The 25,530-nt window shown below is 37.6% G+C and overlaps 1 protein-coding gene and 1 long non-coding RNA gene across 4 annotated transcripts in view; both read right to left on the bottom strand.

Annotated features, from left to right (window-relative positions):
• Positions 1–8,787, bottom strand: part of LOC121376253 — a 27,863-nt gene extending 19,076 nt beyond the window's left edge. For all 3 annotated transcript variants that reach the window (XM_041504076.1, XM_041504077.1, XM_041504078.1), the window contains exons 1-4: positions 6,636–8,787; positions 3,069–5,644; positions 2,191–2,302; positions 990–1,088 (exon numbers count right to left, since the gene is read on the bottom strand). In XM_041504076.1, the coding sequence (XP_041360010.1) occupies positions 990–1,088; positions 2,191–2,302; positions 3,069–5,644; positions 6,636–8,765 (4,917 nt within the window). In that variant the 5' untranslated portion in view covers positions 8,766–8,787. The remainder of the gene's footprint in view (positions 1–989; positions 1,089–2,190; positions 2,303–3,068; positions 5,645–6,635) is intronic.
• A 12,406-nt stretch (positions 8,788–21,193) lies between these two features.
• Positions 21,194–24,785, bottom strand: LOC121374323. The gene is made up of 3 exons (XR_005958229.1): positions 24,580–24,785; positions 23,325–23,508; positions 21,194–21,321 (listed from the first exon to the last, which is right to left on the bottom strand). It is a non-coding gene; the product is annotated as an uncharacterized LOC121374323 (long non-coding RNA).
• Positions 24,786–25,530: the final 745 nt, after the last annotated feature.

Genomic DNA, 25,530 nt, shown 5'->3' with positions numbered 1-25,530 from the left:
CCTACGTACAGTGTCGTATTGTAATAAAGTCCTCAATTGTAATAGATTTTTAAATATATATTATATATTTTCCGATTCCAACCTAGTTACGTTTACAGATCATACTAGAGTAGGTTTAAAATTACAAATTGACACTTTATTACAAAGCGACACTATACAGCTATATATATCTATAACGCAGAGTCGAATGGACATTTGGCAAAATATTGATTGATTCTGCGTACAGTGGCGGATCCAGAAAATCCATTGGGGGGGGGGGGGGGCAATGACATGAAGCGGAATGCCAATGGAACTTTGGGGGAGGTTTGAAGGGTATCCATTTAGTGTCTTGTCTATATGATTTTATTAATTTTAGCAAATACAATATTTTGTGTCCATAAGACATCTCAACTGTACCTGTACGTTTAGCAGTTCTATGTTTACATGCATTTAGTGTTCTAGTGATGTCGTTAAATAAAAACAAACTTTAACCAACTACACAGGCACTATACTAATCAAACTGTAATATTTTATCCCATGCAAGTTTGAGTTTTCTAAATCTGAACGACAAAACCGTAAGCTAGTACTGGGAGTGGCAGTCCTGCTATATGCGGTGCAGGAGGGATGATACATCCTGTTACGGGTCTCCTAGGGGAGTGGCGGGCCTGGTAGAGAACCATGGAAGAAATCACGACTTCGCCTAACATCCTTTCGACTCTACCTTGTACAGAGATAAGATTTTTTGTCATGGAATACAGTTTTTTCATTCAGATTTCAATAATAGTATAGAATACAGACCCGCATTTCAACAATGTGGTATTTTGACGTAATCGGCGTTCATACAATCATTTATATCATAATACCTTTAAATACAGCAACAGTTCATAGAACATCTGTAATTAAGTCATGCCAGTCCATTTTCAATGTTAATAATTTACTACGGTCACACCAGATAAAAATTCTCTCTGACGGGTGTCAAATATCAACAAAATTTCTTAGGATATACTTACTTTATCCGATTTATTTACGTTGGCCCCTCTTCTCAATAACACTTTCTGGACAACGTAGTTGCGCAATTGACATGATCGAAGAAAAGGTGTTGCGCCTTCCTGAAATAACAATGGATTTCGTGATTAACTTACAGTAGGGAGGGCATACATCAAACTTTCTTGTTGTGTATCTTTACTGAAATACAGTCGTGATCCAAAATTAAAGATATAATATGCAAACATTAAAGGGACATTCCTGAATTTGCTGCATTGTAAGATGTTTCCGACTAATAAAATACTTCTACGATTAAACTTACATATTAAATATATTTTCTTGTTTAGAATATCAGTGTATGTATATGCAATGTGTTTCTGGTCATCTTAATATTTGTTAGAAGCCCAAACTAGATTTTGTCTTCAAATAATTCCGTACGTACGAAAAAAAACCATATTTCACGAAATAGAATGAAATTTAATCTAGTACAAATATTAGAACGATCAGAAATACGTTTAATATATAGCCACTAGTATCTTATGCAGTAAAATATATTTGATATGTAATTACAATCGTTAAAAAGTCTCTGTTTGTCGATAACATCTTAAAAATTGCGGCAAACTCAGGAATGTCCCTTTAATTACAATAACATGTTTTTTAAATACCAAATGGATTTATAAACAACCTAGGTAATACATCACCAACGTGTATATTAAAGTAATGTTTTCAGTATACACTCTCACGCAAACACTCACCCACATCAAATCACACAGTGCGACACATACACACATATACAAACAAAGAGAAAGAGAGAGAGGGCGAAGGGAGAGAGAGAGAGAGAGAGAGAGAGAGAGAGAGAGAGAGAGAGAGAGAGAGAGGGGGGGGGGGGGGGAAGGGAGAGAGAGAGAGAGAGAGAGAGAGAGAGAGAGAGAGAGAGAGAGAGAGAGAGAGAGAGAGAGAGAGAGAGAGAGAGAGAGAGAGGGGCGAAGGGAGGGAGAGAAAGAGAGAGAGGGGGGGGCAAATGGAGAGGGATAGAGAGAGGGGGCGAAGGGAGAGGAGGAGAGAGAGAGAGAGAGAGAGAGAGAGAGAGAGAGAGAGAGAGAGAGAGAGAGAGAGAGAGAGAGAGAGAGAGAGAGAGAGAGAGAGGGGTGGGAGGGAGAGCCCGACAGCGAGGGAGAGCTCACATGTTAATGCTACAGATCAAATACAATTAACATCTTAAAGTACCTCGCCTCTCCGGTTAATATCCGCTCCAATGTCTAATTCATTTTCAATGTTGCCTGTCTGTCCAAGCTCTACGTGGTAAAACAACCTTTCAGTTGCGTTATCAACAGCAATACTAAGAAGAGAATACAGAAATGTTATCATTTGGTTTGTTGACTAATTGACTACTTACATGATTTTGGGGACAAAGAACAGAGTCGTGTACTAACACACTAACATACAACTGGCCTCACAAACCTACCTGGACAAGAAAACGGCTAAATTGTAGGGATACCATATTGTTTCCTAGCCAATGATTTCATTATTTTTGTTATGAAACTTTTAATGTTTAAAAACAATTTAAAGGCGTATGTGCCTAATGTGAATTAGATTCAGAAAGAAATGGCATAATATTCTTACATTATTAAGGCAATTGATTTACTGGTGTGGGGTTTCTTCATGAATAATTAAGACAGCAACATGTTGTTTACTAAGGTTAATTTTAATCTCGATTGGTATATCAAATATTGAATATCAAACATAACAAATTGACACAAAGGACAAAAAATGCACCATCATTAAGTGGATTATGTGTTTTCGGTATAATATCATATGCCATCACTAGTTTGGATCGCTTTCATCCTTCCCATTAATCTGGTAAACTATAATTCTTTTTAGTTTTCACACAGCATAGATGGAGTACGATATTTCAATTATGCTCTATAACTACAATTATATTACCACTTGGAATTAAGATGTAACCAGAATTTATAAACACAATTTGTATGGTGATAATTTTTTTTTATATAGTTTTCCTACTCTGTTATATCACTCCATATATTACTATATTTACATGGAACACACAATTTTTCGAAAATAATTTTCAAAATAAAGATACTTACCTGCTAGTTCCCTTAGGTCTCTTCAGTCTTTGTAGCTTTCGGCGCTGTCGTTTAACGTTCTTCTGGCATGTGACAGTAAGAACAGACTCCCCATCAGGGCAGTTAACAAGCTGTAGAGGTGACAGCTTGGATTTGAACCTTGGTTCTTCGGGAGACTGAGCCGGGTACTCGAGAGCAGCAAGAATATCAGTTTGCAATTCTTCAGCAGTGACAGTGTTGCCGCCCTTGAACAGAGTGCATTGTAACATACCTTCTGTAAATGTAGCAGTTGATAGCGGCAGTGCACTTTCTGTGAAGACCACACTCGTCAGTTCTGACTGAAGACGCATTCTGGCATTGTTGTGGTTCTTAACGATGTGCTGCATTGCCTGGTCGAAGTTACTCATTAATGTCGAAACTGCGTGCAATATTTCAACGTTATTCTTTTGAAGGTAAAATTTGGGAACTATTGTTGAATCAACTGACATGCTTATATTCAAAACGTCAGATACAATTTGTACAACTTCCTGTGGTGCCTGGACTTGGAATGATTTACATAAAGCAGATCTTATAGTATCTGTGATTGGCTGAAGAGGTTGGTCAGAAACCAGAATCGCAGGTCTAAAATTGATATGCAGATCTCTTTGACTAACAAATGTAATGTCAGCCATTTCACTGAATGTAGAACCTTCCACTTTTCCCATTTCTTTGTTTCTGATACTGCAGTCAGAATCGAAACCAATAGATACAGTTCCCAACTTGCTAACTGCATCCAGAAAGGAGTCGTGGATTTGTTTGTCAGTCATACTGATGCTTGATATATCATTAAGTGTCATTAAGAGAACATCTGCTACAACCTCAACAGACGATGTCTGTTTGAATCCATGCAAATCAAATACAATATTGATTCCAAGATTTGAAGCTGCTACCCAGATATTATAAAGCATGTAACCTTCGACTGTCAAAGGTTTAGCATGGCTTGAAAAATGCTTTGCTGCTTTCTGGACAGCTGCATTTTTACAACACAGAATTTGGGTAACCTTGAAGTGATTTGAATATTTGATCTGAGAAACTTTGTCTCTTATGATATCATCAAATGAAAGGTCCACAGCATGCTTTGCTTTTTCTTTTGATAGAACATATCTTGAGCAAATTTCAATTTTATTTTTCAGCCCTGATATAAATCGACTTCCAAATCTTCTATCAGGAATGTAAAATAGCCTATCTCTCAAAGACAGCAGTTGTACATTATCATACTTGGTGACTTGGTCTGCTGGTACTAAATACCAAAGGCCAACAACTGAAGCTTTGTCCAGCTTCTGTATATCTACGTGTGTCAAAACGTCAAAGGTGAGAGAGGTATTCATCTCATTGGATTGACTTTCCTCAAGCGAGTTTTCATCCACATGTCTGTACTTAACTAACATTGTTTTCGTTTCTGGTACACCCTTCAGTTCACTGTAATTAAATGTACTCCAGAAACCACATGGCAGTTGAATCTTTTCCAAAAGCCAGCAATCTGCTGTTGTGAGTTCCTGCATAAGCGCATCTTCATACGAAGCCAAAGTTTGGTCTGCAAATACTTCCACATATGTTGTGAGCAGGTCGAATGGATGAGTCATCTCGCGGTTATCAATACGCACCACATCTTCCAACCACTCACTGGGATTAAATGAAATGTCCAGAGGCAGGCCAAATAATTTCTGAAATGACTCTCCAGCCTGTATTACCTTCTCAATTAATTCGTCACATGCGTACCTGTCTTTAATCTGCTTGACTTCCATATCTGTAAATATCTTGTAGAAATCCAAGTCATCAATCTGCCAAGCACCATCCATTGGTCTTGTCATTTTAAGGGAGATCGTGAGGATCCTGTCTTTGAAGGATATACCAGATTTGTCTTTAGACTCTATGGCCAGAACATTGATTCTAATCACATTCATTTCAAATCTGAGCAAGAACTTGTATGCTGACCCAAGTTGCCTCATGACATGTGCGACTTTGTTCTGAAAGAAAATATCTATCGATTCAGAGATGCCAGCCTCTTCGAATGATCTCACATCAACATGGAGTTCAAAAGGGCTATCAACAGATTTTGAATATTTGTCCTTCGATTGTTCATTGTCATCATCCAGTTGCTTAGAACAATTGTCTTTAATGGCTAAAATACAGTCTGCAAGACTGTAACAAGCAGAGTGGTATCCCTTCAGTGACTTGTATATGGCAAACAGAGATGACATGTAATGCAAAGTCAGGTCTTTCAAACTGAAATACCAGAAGATCTTGCTGTCACTTGATGACAGTATGATTCTCTTGCTTGTAGGAAAGACTTCAACATACCTTACAACAATGTTTTTAATTGTGGCTATCAGATCAATAGCTCTTTTTGCTGTAGCTGGACCACCCAGGTCCGCAATACTGTCAAGAAGAGAACCTGACCTCAAAATCATTGTTTCCAATCCACCAAGTCTGTTTCCTCCATGTTCTCCTGCTAGAACCATGAAGATGTGTTGTCTGCATTGTCTGTCTTTGGCAGCATCAATAGATCCCCAGTCCACTTCTATTTTGATGGTTTGTCCCATCAGCTTGTCCTTGATCTAAGAAATTAGATGTAAATAAATAGAACAAGTGACATGGTTACATATACTATAATGTTGTAAATAAACTACCCACTAGCTCGCTTCATCATATTGATTTTTAAGCAAATTAAATTTAAACAACTATAATTGTATGCTGTACATAATAAAAATATATCTGTAAAAATAAACTGTATATGTTGATCAATAACGACAAGCTGACAGGTAGGATGGATGACCAGCAGAAAGACGCACAACCAGAAAGATCATAATAATATAATGATAGCAATACATCAGGTTACTACATTTTGACTTCGAGGTTTAGTTAATGGTGTAATAGGCGAGCCTATTACACCGTTATCGAACCTAACCGTATAATCATAGTAACATGATACTTTTGTTTTTCAAGCTAAATTTTACTGCTCAGGCTCAACCATTTACTTGTTTCTGTGACTATAAACAAATTTAATCATGACTCAAGGAAAATCTAGGTTGTGGAGGTTTCTACATCGCTACTATTTTGGTCACTACTTGCAGGTTACCATGTGACACCAGATGCTTTTCCAATGTAAAAATGTTTTTGCAGAGTGTTTTTTTTTTTTGTGGGTTTTTTTCATTTTTTATGTTTTATCAAAACGTTCACTCTTTCCTAATGGAAAGTGTTCAAGTTTTATTTAATTATGCACTTCAACATTTATTGCTGGACATGGATGTTTGAAAAATTAACAAACAACCCACTGTCATATGCAGAATTCATTCCCTCCTAACGCGATAACTCATTGTCATTACCTGATGTCATGATAACACATAGCAATGTCAGTTATCAGCAACAAAATTGTTATCAGGCAGTGACGTAATAACACTTCAAATTATCAGATGGGGAGATTAGGACACGAATTATGGTTACATACTAAATAGAATTAACAGTGTATACAAAAACATGCCTGTTACAGTTATATGATGTTTCTTGAACAATTAAATTACAGAAAGTAATAAGATAGTGAATACTCACGAGTGACTCAAGTTGTGGAATAACCTTTTCCTGTATCGTTGTTTTCATGGTTTCTTCATGAGAAAATATAACTTGAATATCTGCTGTATCCACGACAACATTATGCCCTTCACCCTCAGAAGCGTGTGTCTTCCTAAACCTGACTTTATCATGCAGTTCATTGCCAAGCAATTTCATTTCTGGCACTTCCGACGATGCATCCTGTACACAAGAGATTACGATAGTTTTTATGGCTTTCCATTGAGCTGATTGTAAATTAATTTCCAGATGGTACCTTCCCATTATGAGTTTGGAGAGTATTATTGAATAAAGCCATATGCCTTTTATATCACATTTCAAACCAGCAAATTCAAAACTTTTCATATCTACTTGTATATCCTTTTCTAGGAATGTCTGCGGTAGAAATGACTCTTTTCTGATAGGTAGGTTCTCCAAAATTTGTCTAAAGTGGTCATCTGGCCTCATGCAGAGTAGAGCCTCTGGTTCCGAGATTCTCTGGGTCTGGCTGACAACCAAACCAATCACTCGATCTTCATGTTGTATATATGTTTTTGGTAAGTTGTCTGTTAGATTTTGTGTTTGGCTGACAACAGAATTAATCCATTCATCATCTCCAGGTTGTGCCACACCAATGCGCCACCTTATTGACAGAGGTAAAACGTCTGCTAACTCGACCAAAGTTTTAACGCGGTCAGTATCAATATCTCCATTTGCTTCCTCAATCCACTTCACAGCCTCAAAGTTGCCAAAGCCAAATGCTACATCTAAAGCAGTTGGTGTTAGTGATTTTTCCAAGACATTTGTTTCACTGATAATCATGGAAAAGAATGTATTACTGTGACAGGCAATTGCTTTCAAACAAAACTCATCAACACTCGATGATAGCTCATCAACATTCTGCTTAAACAGGTAACAAGCAGCAGCATCAAATCCACAACTGAGAGCCTTATATATTAACTGTTCTACATCCTTTCTCCTGTGCATGTTGAGTAGGACAAAGAGATGAGCAGCTGGCGTGTTTGAGTCATATCTCATGGCTGCTAATCCTCTATCCAGGACATTCGATGTGGGACTCATCATGGACCAAGCAAGCAGATTTGTTAATGGGTGGTTACGTTTTCCAGCCCCGTCAGTTGTATATCCTTGTATAAACGGTTTTCTTTTCATCACATCTCGGTATGGCATAGTATTAGAAATATCAGTGCTTTGCAAAATCATCCTTGACCAGCCAATGCATCTATCAAACAAACAGTCTACACAGGAGAAGTCTGTCTCAGTGTGTGTTGTGTGTTCTACACTATCCAGCACAATCCCCCTCAACATATCTGTAACAACAGAATGATTTCCAAGTGCAACACACACTGCTGCTGGGGTACAGTTGTTCTTGTCACGTAGACACAGCTGAGCATCTGTAGCCCGTGGGGTGATGAGCTGGGAAATTTCCTTATTGTCCGTCTTTGCAACATGATGTAATATTGTTTCTCCACTAATAACACTGACCCAGTCTAAGCAGTCATCCTCGGCAAACAAAATTTTCACACATTCAGTTTGTTGGTTTTCTATAGCATATGAAAGTGGTATTTTACCTCTGTGACAGGGTTTGCGAGTCCATGTTGCCATATCATCAATTGTGCATTTCTTGATCATTTGCAATAAGAGTCTCAGTGACTTTTCACAGCCCATGATGGCACAAAGATGAAGAAGTGGATAACACGAATATGACATACACATCACTTGAATCACAGTTTCTTGGGCTATTTCGATCATAGCACATGCTGCTTGATCATCTTTCATACCCAGAAGGTGTGGTAAGTTTAAATCAAGCCTATTGCTGGAATCCCTATTACATACACTTGCACCGCTCTGAAAATAACTTAACAAACGGTGTTTTGGCCTCATTTTTCTAAAATCTCCAAGAACTGTAATGTCCTGTGGCATGATCAGGTGATCTAATCTAGGTTGGTGTGCATTAGCTAGAAGCACACGCTTCAACCATCCAATATTGTTTAACTCGGTACATTTCTGGGACTTTAAGTCTATGTCTTCTCTCAATACCACTAACAGTGCAATATCCGTGTTTCCCATATACCGGGCAATATCAAGAGGTGTCATTCCTTCATTATCAGTCATTTTTATTGCATCTTTTGTAGACTTAATAATGTTTTCAGCTAGCTGCCTCATGTTGTAAATGCATGCATAATGTAATACAGTGTATTGAAACGTGTCTGTTTTGAGTACATCAGCAATTTTGTTGAACATCAAATGAATGCAGTTTGGTTCGTTTCCATGTTTTGCAGCTATAAGCAGGAGTTCCTCAGAAAAGCTCTTTGTTGAAAATCGAGAATATCTTTTTGATTTGAGAAGTTTATCCAAAACATCAGAGCTACAAAAAGCAGCAGCAATATGAAGGCAGTTTGTGCTTGGTATTTCCCACTTTTCTCCAAAAGCTTTCAAGCAGATGTCAATTACTTCCCACTTGCCACTAAGCACAGCACAGTCAATTGCACCTCTTGGGTTTCGCTTTGAGGGAATGTTCGTCACAACAGCAGACACCGAAACCCCATGCTGTAGCAGATGTTCCACGAGTTGTGTGTGTCCATGTAGACAACAAATGGATAGGAGAGTTTGAAGCAGCGACTGGACTTGTATCTGTGCTGCTGACTCCATTGACGATAATGCTTGATCCATCCACTGAATCAAGAGTTTTACACTAACCTCTAGTCCTACTTTCCCCGCGTTCAGCAGGTGTGAATCCCAATGTGTATTCGTCTTGAAGTGAATACCTCTCTTGATACAGTCTTGTACGACAACATCAAGCATAGAAAACAGGTTTTTATTCACGGCTATCTCTAGTATATCTGTTTTCAGTGATATTTCAGTATCAGCACTTATCAGTTTTAATATCTGAGTTCTTTCATGCGTATCAGTACTGTCGCGTTTCCCTACATTGCGTCTTGCAAGGACAAAGATCAGATCTAGTACAGTGAGATGTGACGTGATCTTCCTGGAGTACATTTCAGCTCGTGCAGAACGGTCACACAGCTGCTCAAACACGTTAGCAAGCCACGATTTACCAACAAGAGCAAAGGCAAACAGCAGACTAACAGGAACAGACCCAGTATTTTGTTTCAAAACTAGTCTTGCAAAATATTCCAGTTCATTTTTCGTTAAACCACAAGCTTTAGAATTAAACAATGCCTTATTCAAAAGCTTAGATTGTTTTGTGATTTCATTTGAAATATATTTCAAATCAGTGGCTATTTCTTCTATAAATTTCCTTTTTTGGATATGTATTGATATTTCTCTTGTCACATTCGAAAACCCATAAGCTTCACACAGGCACACAGCAAATGCACCCAACAAGTCAGGTTCTGTCTTAGAGCAGAGTCCTCTATCAACACAAATTTCAGCTGTTAACATATGACAATTTGTTACAGCAAACAGCAAAGGTGAATGTACAGTGCAAAGTTCATCTACTGCCTGATACGCAGGTAAATGCAACAAAACGTTGATCAGCTCTACATCCCCATATGCTGCTGCAGCATGGACCATTGTCGAGGACGTGGTTTCACTGAATTTCCACAGTGACAGAAGATACTGGACACTTTTTCTCGATGTATCACTCTGTTTATTGTGGTTTGTCTGTATTTGAGATATCAAGGCTTGCTGTGCTTTTGTTTCACATGGTTTTACCGATGTTGGCAGGTGAAGATATACCTCAAATGTTTTACTGGTTGGAGACACAGCAAAAGCTGTTTCATGAGATGCATTTCGGTTCCAAGCAGTTCTGGTCACATCTTTAAGTCCAAATACTGGTATCATATCCTGAGCCGTAGTAACAGTAAATCTCCTTTTAGATTTCCAGTCTGGTACAGATCGCAGTATTGACAGTCCCCCTCCATTGAGTAGAACTTGCTCAGCAACGTCCCAGTGTTGGCCTGCCATGGCGTACCACAGAGGTGTTGCCTGAGATCTATCTTTCATATTGAGGATATTTCCAACTGATCGGTGTCCTGTTCTACCAAGCTTTTTTGTGATGAAGGACACTGCATCATATTTGCCTTTTTGACAAAGGTAATGAAGTGCAGTATTATTATGGTTATCACAGTAGGACAAGTATTTTGCTAGTTGCTTGCACATCACAGATTCGTCAGAGTCTTCAAAGAGAACCTTCAGAAGCAGGTCCACTGTATCATCTGTCCTCATTCTACTCATGCTCGTCAACATCTGCCCACCTTCATCCTCCATGCAAGCTAACACGTCAGCTTTGTATGTGTTTAATAGCAGACGACACAGTGTAGTGGGAGCTTCTGTAAGCAGTTTGGTCATCGACATTCTGTAATATAAATGGTTATATTATAGAAGTAATAAGATATATTTTACACTGAAGGCAATTGCAATAGTATTAACATAGTTATATCGAAGTAGTTGTGAGTGTTAATGTCAATCATATTAGCAGTTTTGTAAAACAGTAAACAAAGAAAAACAAGAAGCACACACATACATTTATTAATACATATAGTTCCTTCCTTCCTTAATTAATTAATTAATCATTGCTGATATTTTGACCATTTTTCAGTTATTAGACATATTGTCTGTCCATTTTTTTCCCTGATTAGTGTTTTAGTTATTAGTCATGGTTATTAGAATAATATGCGAACATATTTATCAATCTACAAATATTCCCAAACAGATAATCGAAAAAAGATAATGCATTACTGCCATGCACGTTTGTGTTATATGGATATTATTGCAAACTTTCTAGACATCAAAAGTTAGTTGTTAAGATGATTTCTGTTTCAGGAATTAAATGAATAACATAGCATGCCATGACTTACTTGTACACGAATGGCAACATTTACAGATCACAGTATATATCCATGTGGCATGTTTATACAGCGGGTTAATATAACAATACATATGAAGACCAAAGCATACTCATCCCTATGACATGCATACATATATACTGTAAATTCTGAAATTAATGCGATCATAATATTAATGCAAAAAATGTGAGTTCCTGTTATTTGCATTAATAATATGACGCATTTATATATATGTTTTGTCCAGCAATAGTCCAACATTCTGTGTGCCACACGCTATTAAAACAAAAAAAGATTAAAATTCTAATACATTTATAAAACAACTGGAGCACAATTCACGATAGGCAAGATAGACTAATTGTCCAATAGTTCAGCAAAAGCCGACACGATCCATCACGCATGAATGGGTTTGAGCATGCTAATCCCAATGTCAACCATGTATTTGTTTTTACTCTTCAAGTTCGCTGCAACTGTGTTTGCACATTACGAAGATACAGTTGTAATGGTACATGTATGCTAATGTTTAGCCAGATTACGGTAACTATACACTTTAGATAACTGATTGCTGCAAAAATATGCTTTGAGCTGATCTCACGAAAAACACTAGGGACTAAAACCAGCCTCGGTGGCGTCGTGGTTAAGCCATCAGACTACAGACTGGTAGGTACAGGGTTCGCAGCCCGTACCGGCTCCAACCCAGAGAGAGTTCTTAAGGGCTGACTGGGTAGGTGTAAGGCCACTACATCATTTTCATTCTCACTAACTACTAAACAATTAACAATTAACCCACTGTCCTGGACAGCCAGCCCAAATAGCTGAGGTGTGTATGCAGGACAGCGTGCTTGAACCTTAATTGGATATAAGCATGGAAATACATTGATATGAATAGGGACTAAATGGATTAAATGATATGTACACTGACATCTTAGTGAGTTGATTTCACTGAAGACGCCTGTAACTCTGATTTAACTGAAAAATACACGGATGTGTGTTATTAGAAAAATAATATTTCACTTGGCGGCCACTCGCATTAATTTCATGTCGCATTTTAGTCTGCCCACCGTCAGTCGTATTAATTTAGGGACCCTTTAACTTCAGGATCTACAGTATTTAAGTCTACACATAATATACACACCTACAAAACCTAGATAGTTTATGGATATTTTGAATTGGGACTATTCATTTATAACTTTGTAGAATCAGGACTGGGGGTAGAACAGGGGTGTTTGGGGAGGAAGTATAAAAGGTAGGAAAAATAGTTTGTATCAATATCATGTATTTGAGTCGTTTGACATAGAACAATTCGTTTGATAGTGTTATTAAAGTTGTTGGTCTTCTTTTTCAAACAATATTTCTGTGATACTGTATTATATTTACAGATTCAATAAAATTTAGAGAATGTTTCGTAAATTTAAAAATATAAATGAACTGTTTCAACATTAAAAGTAGATTGTTCAATAAAATAATTAAATGTGGGCCTATAACACAAAAATAATTCTTACTTTGGGTATGAAGCCAGTTGTGTATGGTGTTCTTCATTTGTCAACATATAATGTGCGATTTCCCAATGTCCCTTAGAGATCGCCCAGTTGAGCACGGTTCCATTGTTTTCGTGGTCTAACCAAAATGTATCATTGCAGCTGAAAGAAGAGAATAATAAAATAATGTGTTTTTGATCTATAGCACATGTACATATGCGTGTATGCACGTGTAAATGTCGGGTGGCCCAAACAGTATAAAGTTGCATTTGTTTACTATGCTTCTAAGTAATTATGAGAAAAGTGTATTTTATAATGTTGTCATAGTGAATTAAACAAATAGACGTTTAAAATATAAGCTCGTCACATGACAATCTCAATGTCTGTATGGTGGTTGTGTTTATTAAATGTACAACACGATAGCAAACATGCTAATTGTGTTACTTCTGTGCCATATAACATATTTTGATGCTGTCGAATTACATTATTTATACAGCTGTGATTTCACAATGTTTTACTCTAAGCATTTTTGCTTGCTTAGTGTGAAAACAAGTTCAACTTTCTATATTTGATTTCAACATACATTGACTGAAATTTCTTCAGTATGCGCAGTGTTCTTGCTTCTGTTATCGCCGGAGGAATAGAGTAACGCCATGGCATTAATCCTGTACAAAAAGAAAACATTCAAATAACGATACATGCTTCTTCGTTTTTTGTGTGATGCGGGAGGGGTTAGATGCATGAGTTCTGGTCATTGGTATCAATATGACTTTTAATCCACATAATTTATTTTATTAAAGCCCAGTGCATCGCATTTGAGTTATGTGCAACATACACCAGAATGAACAATTAGATTAACAATTTGTTGAAAGCATTCTGTAATGTTTAGGTATTACATAAAATCGTCGATTAAAACATGTTTGAACGGGTCATTCAGTAAATTGTAGAAGCAATCATGATTTTGCCTGACATCCTTTCGACTCTGCCTTGTGCAGAGATACAATTTTGTTATCGGAAAACGGTTTTGTTGTTCAGTTTTAAGACAGTAGACTATTAGAATAAGCAACATAGTAATATTCTGAATAGCAGGTTTTCCTATGATGGGTTTTATGACTAATGGAATGAAAGGTTTGACCAAGGTAACAAGTTATTTTCAAAAATCTGAACAACAAAACCTTTATTCATAACCCAAACTGTATCTCTGCACAATGTAGAGTCGAATTGATATTTCGCAAAATATTGGTTGATTCCACGAATCTGTGACATTTCATAATGTAGAGTATAATAACTGCCCAAAATGCTAAGAACTGAAAATATTCTTACTTAAAAAGTCCTTTCCACTGCAGATAGCATTGAGGGTCTGTTGTTCTACCACGTGACCATGCTTCAGAAGAAGATCCACCATCTCAACATTTCCGACAGCAGCAGCAATAGACAAAGGAGCAGTATCACCCTTCCCTCTACAGTCCACAGCCAGTGGGTCTACTGCAGACAGGCAACTTTTGGCCAAATCCAAGTCTGCAACAGATATTGCATATTGAAGCACTGAAACTTCCATTTTCTTCATATATTCCAAATCAGCTATGTTTAGTTTGCTGAGTAATACCATCAATCTGGCCTCTTTTGTGCTCTTCTGGAGAATTTCTAAGATTTTTCTCATATTTAAATTGTTGTTAGAAGTGAAAATCCTTTCTGTTTCACATCTTGTTATAGCTAAGAGCCAGTTGATTGAGCCAGAACATAATACAGAAACGTATCTGGGAAATACTTTTGGGAAAATATGAACAAGTTTAGCAGCCACCAAGTGTTTTACTTTCACAGGAGACTTTTCTATATGAAACCATGCTATATGACACAGAATATCCGAGATGCTATTTTCAGTGCCATCAGATTTGCTTTCCCCCATAATAGACTTCTGTATTTTGTGAAGATCCATCCTTTCCATAACACTTTTGCCCATCTGAAAAAACCTCTGTTGAGTTTCCAGTGGTGCGTATTTCAGGAATTCCTGCCACAGAGACAACATAAGTGGCAATGGTTCTGTCTTATATTCGAAATATACATATTTGTGACACGGATCAGATTCGGAAAGCAAACACTTCCACAGCACTGATCCACCACGCATAAGCAGACTATCGACCACTTTCCAAAGTCTTTTTCGGACTGCAGCAACAAAAACCTGACAAACACAGTGGACAGAACTGGTCTTGGTTATGCGAACATCCCCCAAGTGGACACTATGGTCAATAAGTGTGCAGACAACATCTTCAAACCCTATTCTCCTTGGACTTTCTGAGATATTCTCTACTAGCTTTGTTAGGGGAAGCACAGTGAAGGTTGCTTCTTCCAACAGGCTGAATGCAAACGTGTTTATTGGTGACGACTGTAACCTGTTTATGTGTGGCCTGATCTCAGTTACCATGTTCTGTGTCAATAAGAACGGCGACCGTAGTAATTCAGGGGATAAGCTGGTTAAAACAGAACACATGTCAAGTCGTTTATATGGACTGCATGCTGCTGCCTGGAATATACCTTGTGCACATATGCGTGTGCATTCGCCAATGGGTCCCGTGATACCATCAGTATTAGCTCCTGATTGGAGTTCATTTTCACGATGGGTTAACAAGGTACTGGCGATCTTTGTATTCCCCTTCCACACGGCAAAGTGTATGGCAAAGCATGTCAGTGTTGATGCCTGGTGGTTTAATAAAAGATCAATCATGTTTTCGTTTTGCTTCAAAGCAGCAATTTCTAATGGAGTATAGAAAAGAAATGTTTTTTCTTTCGCACAAAAGGCAAAGCCACTGTACATGCTCAAATTATTTGGTACATAATTTGGAGTTGCTGCCATCGTAAGCAGCTGTTTAACCAATGCAAGTTGTTTGGCATCCTCATCTTGGTCAGATGTGTCATTAACTAGTGCTGCAATCAACAAAGAATTTAGCTGGTCTTTTGTAAATGTCATGATCTTATCAAGCCACAGGAGAGAATCTAATGACCAAACTTTAGCTGCTAGGACTGCTGCAGGCTCGGCTTCTTTCTGGAATACTTCTGGCAGAAAATCAGCAACCTTCTGGATGAGATCTGATCTGTTGTGTAGTATCAGTAGCTGGAGTAATGAAATATCTTCAACTTGGTCTGTAGAAAACCTTTGGAAAGGTCTCGATATTCTCTGACATATAACAACATCTTCTTCTTTACTCAGTTTGTCCAGGTGTAGTTTGCCATCTTCCTTTAACACTCGACAAATATGGATCCATCTAAAATTAATAGTACTGTGACTGACTGACAATTTCAACACACAAAATAATATGTAACAAAACATTACCTAACAATCTAATATTAAAGTGTCAAAATATGACAATACAGTTACACTAGAGAGATTTGTCTGGACTACATTGCAACATATTACACAGAATACAAATAATTCATTATTACTTCTATGAACACGAGGTAATTAAGTACTTTCAAAATTCGTCGGGTTTTTGTTTTTGTTTTGTTTGTTTTTGTTTATCATTTTTGTAACTTTCACGGGTAATGTACTATGGGCAAATTGTGACATAAATGCAATTATTAAGGTGCTGAATACAATATTCAGGGATTTGTTTTATAACCCACTATTTTCTTTCCTTTGTCATCTTCGCCTATTTTCAAGTTATTCTGCTGTTCACCATACTACTATGATGATTCTAGCATTACTGGAATAACTCAGTTGGACTTTACCGATCACATATATGATTAATTAGCGTATCACATTTGCAGACGAAAAGACTACAACATTTGCAACACCTTAGCATATTTTAAAGTGCTGCTATTACGAATGCAACATTTGCAGCACTTGGAATAGACAATGATATGTTAAATACGCTGCTGCCACTTAAGCTAGTCTTATCATTCAACAAGTATTGGTCTTTTATATGCCAATTCCATACCGCTCCATTGAATGTTTCAGTGATAGAGCACCAGTGAAAAGGTAAAGAAAAACATTTATTACCCCCAGCAGGCACTTATAACGGGGAAAATAAAAATCATAATGTCTCACTGAGAGGTTATCATGCATCGGTCTAATGAACAATACTACTGGATGATTTAACGCTTACAAACCAATGACCTTGTCGGTACTAAACATGACGTCATCACGATTTGGCAAACACACACAATGACGCCATCTAGTTTAAAACATTTGCGTTTACGGCTGTCTGTTTTTGCTGTTAAATTTGTAACAAAATGTCATTTTAATGCAATTCATTATAGATTTTGTACTTGAATAAAGATAACTTTTGTTTTTGAAAATTATCCATGAACGTGATTAAATAACAAAGTTATAGCAATACTCAGAGCAGTGCGTAAAGTGGTTTATATCGTTTCTATACATGTACGTGCATGTGTGTCGAAAATAAAGGCTTTTAGAGACAAAATAGCTCAGGTAATAAATAGAATAACAAACTCGTTACCAGTTACTATCAAATTTATGTCCCTCGTGAAATAATTTCATATAATTATAATTATTTTCTAATGCAACTGGGCAATTCCCTGGTCAAGTAAACCAACAGGTCATTTTTAGAAACTCATTCAAGTGAGACAAGTTTGGTATCATTTGAAAGGTTATTATCTCTAGTGTCCAATATTACATTAATCCTTTCTCAGTAGATGTGTTTTAGTCACTTATAATGCAACTAATGCATCAACCATGAATGCAGCAATATTTTATGAAAAATTCTATTAACACATTTATCAGCATATATTTTTTATACATAAGTGAGTAGAAATAAAAATCTTTATACAGGAATAATCCCATACATGTCCTTTGTTAATTGACATAATATATATAAAAAAAAATATATATATATATTTGAAACAGACTTTTATTCATAATATTTACATATGTTACTTGTGTGTATGTCCGACACCAAAATATAACATTTTTTAATCTCCACTTCTGCTAACTGGTTGTAAAATGTTACTAACTAAGATGCAATGTTAATTTAATATGGTTGATTAAAAAATATAAAAACAATTACTGAATATGTAACAATTACCATGCTACTGTCGTGCTGTTATAGTGTACGTCCGACACCATGTACGCCTGACACGATAAAACATGTTTATTTTTTCCAATTTTGAAGCAAAGTATTGATATTTATGCAATGCCAGTATGATTTTAGGAGACATTTTTATAACTACAGCCAATTATGAATACCTGTATTAATTTTTTATCCATATAAGTGGATTAAGAGGAATTTATCAAAGTGTGCAAAATGCAGCTTCCCGCCAAAAGTGTTGATTATGTTTTAAAGGGTAAAAATTATACTTGCAGCTTACTTTTCATCTCGATAACAAAATAACAAACCCAGTAATTGCATTTACTGCCAGAATTATACAAATTGGAACATTTGTAGAGGATCACAACTAACATGGTAAATGTGACGTCACATATGAGAAAACCACTTTTACATTCATTGGCAGCACTTTACTATTTTGAAATTTTCTACTTCTTTTTACAGAGAGTATGTGTTGAATCAATAAATATAAAGTTACTTATCACAAATAAATGCACAAATATTAAAATTTATCCTATAACTTATCCATGATAACTGACCAATACTTGTTGATATCCATGTCATAAACCCATGTGATAATTTACTTTATTAACCCGGTTAATAATGGTATGCAAATTTACACGGTCTCTAGGTAATGTGTTGCTGTGGATGGGTCATTTGCTTACAAGCCAACAAGACCCGTGTACCTGAGTGTAACGTTTTCAAAGATTTGTTTAAAATGCGTGACGTCAAACTAATCTGTGCTAATCCTGATGACGTCATATTATCGATGGCGGCGACTTTAGTACTGTAATTTACTCAAACATTAATTAGAATATTATTTTAGAAGTGTTATAGGATAAATAGAATTCGCTACTTGTGTTTTTTAATATGTAAAATATCAACCTCGTCTAGTTAATCGGTATTTGTCTCGGCAGAGCCTCGACAAATACCGATTAATATAGACTCGGTTGATATTTTCCATATTAAAAAATACTCGTGACGAATCCTCTATATATCTCTTGCACCTTGTTCAGGTCCCTAGTCACTGGGGTCTGCCACAGCTACAGTTACCCCATCTTATATGCCTTTAATTTAGAATAGTGAAATTTTTCTGTGGTGCTGTCATCTCATAGTCATACATGTAGCTAGTGGCAATGTTCCTTGTGTCACTTGTAGGTGTACACTAGTCACAAGGTGACCACTTTGTGGAACTTTTTGTACATTTATGTAATGCTTGGCTGAAGTGTCTGAAATGTACGTCCGACACCACGGAATTGCCCAACTACAGTTGTATTATTTTGTACTGTAAACATTTGGCTGTAAAAAGTACGCCGTTATGCTATGACATCAGTTACATTACGTCATGTAATGCCCGTAAGATTATATGACGTAACACATATAGAATTGGCAGATGACTTTGTTGTGGACTGCAGAAGAATTTTTACATTAAAAATCAATTAAAATTGACAATGGGTAATAGAGAGAATAACCAACTCGCTACGAGGAGTTACGAATTATCTGTCCCTCGTGAACGAATGTTGTAAAACCCTCGCCAGAGGCTCGGATTTACAACATTCATTCACTTGGAACAGATAATTCATAATTCCTCGTAGCTCGTTAATTATTCTCTGAGCACATAACTGTACAAACATGAAAATTAACCAAAGAAAACGTGATACTCACCGCTTCCTGTTCCCGATCTCGGTCCACGTTTTATCACATCTTTTACATCTCATTTGCGTAGCTGTTACGGATGCTTTCTTTGTTTTTCCCATCACTGGACACTCAACATCACGACGAATCTGAGACCAGTCTGTCCAGATGTCGTAAAGGTTGATAACCGAAACATGCTTAACAGGTCGAACGCCAGTTGTTGGTGATTCTGACAGTGATAACAGTTTACTTATCAAAGCTTCTGCCGTCTTTTCTTTTAGAAATGGAATGTAATGCAGCACGCTGTGCTTACTGGCATCCACTGCAGTTGGATTCATTCTTTCTAGGTGGTTTCTGATAAGATAGTTCATTAATTTGTTGTGCTTCTTGTTTGCTGCTACCATGATGGGAGTCCTTCCACATGAATCTTGAAGACCTAGATTAATAGTATCGCACTGTATTAGTGATCGGACAGTTCCAGTATTACCCAAAGAGCAAGCATAATGTAGTGGAGTAGACTTTCTCCAATCACTAACGTTCGGGTTTGCTCCATTTTGTAGCAGCACTTTGACGATTTCATTATGATTTGACTGTACTGCATCGTGTAGAGCTGTTCTACCCATGAAGTCCCCGAGATCAATTTCTACTCCTTGGTCTAGCAGCCATTTCAATACATCAATTTCTCCATGATACGCTGCTTGCTGAAGAAACCTGTTCAGCAAATGTTTCTCATTCTTTAAGCAAGGGAGACAACGCATTGCTAGCTTTGGAAAGTTTAGTTCTATTTCTTTTATCAGCATTTCTTTGGTTGTAGCGTTTATTTGAAAATCTTCTCTCAAAGACAACATTATGTTCAAAACGGTGTATCTCTTCCACGATACAGCCAAATGAATCCCCTTGACAAAGTCTGCATTTTCCATGTCTTGAAAATAAAGTAGTGAAACAACATTAGCATGTCCGTGTTGACAAGCATAATGGAAAGGCAGATATCCATCTGGGTCTTTATCTCGTGGGTCATGACGTGTAGACGATTCTCCATTTGGATTAGCATCATCATCATACGTGGACTCCACGCCAGATTCCCATCCCTGGTTCGACTGTTTTACATTCGTCTCTTCGAGCAGTATCTTGACTATTTCCTCATCACCCAGCTCTGCTGCTAGATGCAGAGGGGGTCTGTAGAAGGAGCTCTCAAAGGGAAGAACGTATCGACAGTAGGTCTTCGCTAATCCAATCATCTTGAACTGGATTGCGTAACAGGCGAAATGGAGGACGAGTATATCATCCAGAAGACCTGGATCAAGTCTAGGTAACATCATCTCCGTAGATTTATTGTTCAGCGTCAACAACATCCGCCTGCAACTGAGACCGTACACGTCGTAGCAGTCCAGATCAGGACTCAGCTGTAACAGGTAAACGACGACGTCGATCTTGTTAAACGTCAGGGCGCAGTGGAGTGGTGTGCGCATGCCCATGTCCTTCATGTATATAAAGTCCCGTCCAAACTGACCAATCAGCATCTCACAGGCATCTAAACGACCTGATTGGGCGGCGTAATGAAAGGGTGTGGCTTGACGCGAATCTTTGAGATGACGTGGATCTGTCTCTTTTGGTAGATTCTGAAGAACATCTCGAAGGACAGTCAAGTTTCCTCTTGAAGCAGCGAAATTTAGTTTATCTAGTGGAATATCTGAAAAAAATATAGACATCACTCTTGTTAAAATATCTAATTTTCTAATGTAGTTGATATGCATGCATGAATGAATGAATAAATGAATGAATGAATGTTTATGGACTCCCCAGCAGGAAAACTGCATCGCCTATTGGGTGTCAATCTAAGGTAAATGCAGAAATGAAATGATGATCAACATCTAAAACAGTTTTGAAAGTAAACAGCTGCGAATGATAAACAATATAACCAAAACAAAAATCGAAATAGTTAAAAACAAACGCTGTGGACAGACGGTATAAACAGTGTTACACCCTATGTATGGAGCTGTTATAATCAAAACAATATTGCAAAAAAAAGGAACACATATTTGAAAACTTTATTACACATGATTATAGAACTTGTTTTAAAATTTCTAAAAGATACCTAAAATATTTATTATATTCGCCACGCTCAAGGAACACCATGATAATGTTGCCACCCCCTTTAGAAGTGGTCAGAATACGGCCCTGATAGATTATTCATACTTTATTATATCTACAGTTCGGCACAACGAGACGCTTCGTCGACTGTAAACTGGTTCAACGGTACAACCATTAATCCTCTTGCATGAATTGGATTGTTGGTCTGTTGACATAGCAGGTTTCTTTAATACTGCTCTAACTTGTAATAATCTGCTCTTTGTATGTTTCTACCTGTCCCAGGTGTTTTTTGTGTGTTTATGTCTCTCTCTCTCTCTCTCTCTCTCTCTCTCTCTCTCTCTCTCTCTCTCTCTCTCTCTCTCTCTCTCTCTCTCCCCCCCTCTCTCTCTCTCTCTCTCTCTCTCTCTCTCTCTCTCTCTCTCTCTCTCTCTCAGTGGTAATGCGCTCGCCTGATGCGCAGTTGGTTTGCGATCGATACCCGTCGATACCCGTCGGTGAGCCTATTGGGCTATTTCTACTAATGGAAACATTGAGCGGGTTTTCTATTTGTCAAAATTACCAAATGTTTGACATCCAATAGCTGATGATTAATATATAATGTGCTCTAGTGGTATCGATAAAAACAAAATAAACTAATTCTCTCTCTCTCTCTGTCTCTCTCTCTGTCTGTCTGTCTCTCTCTCTCTGTCTCTCTCTCTCTCTCTCTCGCTCTCTCTATCTCCTCTCTCTCTGTGCCTGTTTGTATGTGTGTGTGTGTGTGTGTGTGTCATTTACAACGTTGAGTACATATCCTGTCCTGCCAGATATGTTGTTCTCTGTCAAGTTCGTCATTTCTAAAGCAACAATAGGCCTGCTCACCTTGCCGTAGTACAATTATAGTAGGTAGAACGGAATACTGTGCGTTATGCTATTGGTGTTTGTCCACACGCTTCATATTCCACTGTGTGTGTTAACAATGATTACTATGTTAGAGTATTCTCCCAGTTTTTGAAGTTAAGTAAAACAGCATTGGTTGTGATTATAAAATCAGTTGGTCATTAAATATTCTGTAAAATGGTGTATTGTTATGGTGGAGATTCTAACATGGCGGGATATGATTATATATATATATATATATATATATATATATATATATATATATATATATATATCCGTAGATGAAAAATCGAATCATTGTTACCGCAGGATTACTAACCGTGTAAATATTCATGCAAATACTGTTAGCTTGTCAGAGTAATAATTTAGAAAGTTTAAACACATTTATAAGTATAGTACCGGAAATAAGTCATCAACTTTGAAATTTACTTATATACAAACAATTACTTTGCTCACTTGTAGTAAATTATTTCACATAATAAATTAAAGAAAAATAATTTAATTAATCTGTTTGTAATCTTTTTTTAATCTATGACTATTTATACTCTTAAACATAAGGTACAGGCAAAATGATATTTCCCTATATAAGTAGCAGTCATATTGAATCAAGCACAACTTGTTTCCAACTTCTTACGATTCTAACAAAACTTACTACGATAGGGCTTTGTTTATGTACCTCAATATACAATCATGGCTAGCCTATTGGTAATGTTAGGAGACATGTACCTGTGTTAGTGCTATCCACACTGGTCACGGTAAAGGGGATAAAGGAGAATGCCTCGGTCGTTGTCCCACCTAAGTAGGTCTGAAGATCGCCTGGCGACCACTGACACAGACCGCTGTCTTCAAACAGAAATATAACGCCAGCACACACCGACCAGAATCGACGCCCGTCTCTTTCATAGGAGATCTGAAAGAATAAAGTATTGACACGTGTTACTGAACTTATTTAAGTTTAGAACATCTCAAATGTCAAACACAACACCAGCATAACCTAATTTGAATTGGTAAATAGTACTCTCTCCATCTCTCTCTCCCTCCCTCCCTCTCTCCATCCCCCCTCTCCTGTCTTTTTCTCGCTCTCTCTCTATCGCTCTCGCTCTCTCTCTCTCTCTCTCTCTCTCTCTCTTTCTCTCTGCCTCTACTGTATCTTTCTCTCTCTCTGTCTGTCTCTCTTGCTCTGTCTGTCTGTGTCTCTCTCTCCCTCTCTCTCTCTCTCTCTCTCTCGCTCCTGTCTCTTTCTCTCCCTCTCTCTCCCTCTCTCTCTCTCTCTCTCTCTCTCTCTCTCTCTCTCTGCCTCTCCTGTATCTTTTTCTCTCTCTGTCTGTCTGTCTCTCTTTCTCTGTCTGTGTCTCTCTCCCCTCTCTCTCTCTCTCTCTCCTGTCTGTCTCTGTCTCTCTGTCTCTGTCTCTCTCTCTCTCTCTCTCTCTCTCTCTCTCTCTCTCTCTCTCTCTCTTTCTCTCTGCCGCTACTGTATCTTTCTCTCTGTGTGTCTGTCTGTGTGTCTCTCCCCCCCCCCCTCTCTCTCTCTCTCTCTCTCTCTCTCTCTCTCTCTCTCTCTCTCTCTCTCTCTCTCTCTCACTCTCTTTCTCTCCTTCCTTCTGCTTTCTGACTTATTCTTTACCAATAATGCAACATGGGTAATAGTACTCGTAATCGTAGTTTACAAATTTGTTAATATCAGCCATATCGACAACAATACGATGAAGATATCAATTCTCCAGTAGTTCACCGGATAAACGCCAACAGTTTTTATTTTGTTGTCTCGTCTTCTTTAGAAGCAACATATTTTGTTTATCAGTTCTAATTCCTCATCAGTGAGATCCAGTGGTAAATATTCTATATAACTATTTGCAAGGAAGTAAGACAGAAGAACCCCCAATACTGCCACATAATATACACTTATGAGTTAGCAGCAAGGGTATTTTTATATACAGTGATAAACAGTAACAACACTGAATGTAAATAAGCATAAGCACACCTTTTTATACTGAACATCTGGAAATTTGAATGAAGGCTTCAAATCTCGACGTGGTGGTTTTGGAAGGATGTCAAAGACGCGGATGATTCTTTCTCGTGACCGAAGTACCTCACTGTTCTTGTGCAGAAAAATGAATCCCTTCTCAAAGCAGGACACAAAGGTTTTATGGATTTTCCTTCTCACTTCGACCAGCGTGCTGCTGGAGCTGGTGTAGAAGGTTTTACTCAGAATGCATGGCTGGTCGTAGCTTGCGGCCTTGAACTTGACAAGGATGTCAGGAGTTTTCTCCCTTGGCAACGTTGGCGACGACGAGAACACATACTGGCCGTCGTCGTTGGTGTCGCCCCGAGTGGCTCTGAAAAAGATTAACTTTGACATCAGAAGTAGGAGTGATCTACGAAACAAATCACTTGTCATTACTTTTCATGATATAGTGATTAAAGCTGCACGGGCAGAACGTAGCCTAGTGGTAAAGAGTTCGCTCGATGCGCGGTCGGTCTGGGATCTATCCCCGTCGGTGGGCCCAATGGCGTATTTCTCGTTCCAGCCAGTGCACCACGACTGGTATATCAAACATCGTGATATGTGCTATCTATCTGCTGGATGGTGCATATAAAATACCCCTTGCTACTAACAGAAACATATAGCTGGTTTCCTCTCAAAAAAATATATGTCAAAATTACCAAATGTTTCACATCCAATAGCCTAAATTTATTGTGCTCTAGTGGTATCGTTAAAAACCCCAAACGTTTTTAAAACTTTGGTTAAAGGTGCAACTTGGCCTCGCCATATTATAACATTATTTACTAATACAAAATACAAACACATTTTCAGTTCTAATAAACTCGGCGTCGACTCACTATATAATAACATCATTTACAAATGCAAAATACAATGTTAATGAACTGGTGTGTTATAAGTATCAAGGTTTTTTCCAACGACCTTCTTATA

Source organism: Gigantopelta aegis, chromosome 6 (genome assembly GCF_016097555.1).
Source record: "Gigantopelta aegis isolate Gae_Host chromosome 6, Gae_host_genome, whole genome shotgun sequence".
In the NCBI taxonomy this organism is placed as follows: domain Eukaryota; kingdom Metazoa; phylum Mollusca; class Gastropoda; order Neomphalida; family Peltospiridae; genus Gigantopelta; species Gigantopelta aegis.
Note: the sequence above shows the minus strand (reverse complement) of the source record. Positions and strands in the feature narration are given on the sequence as shown.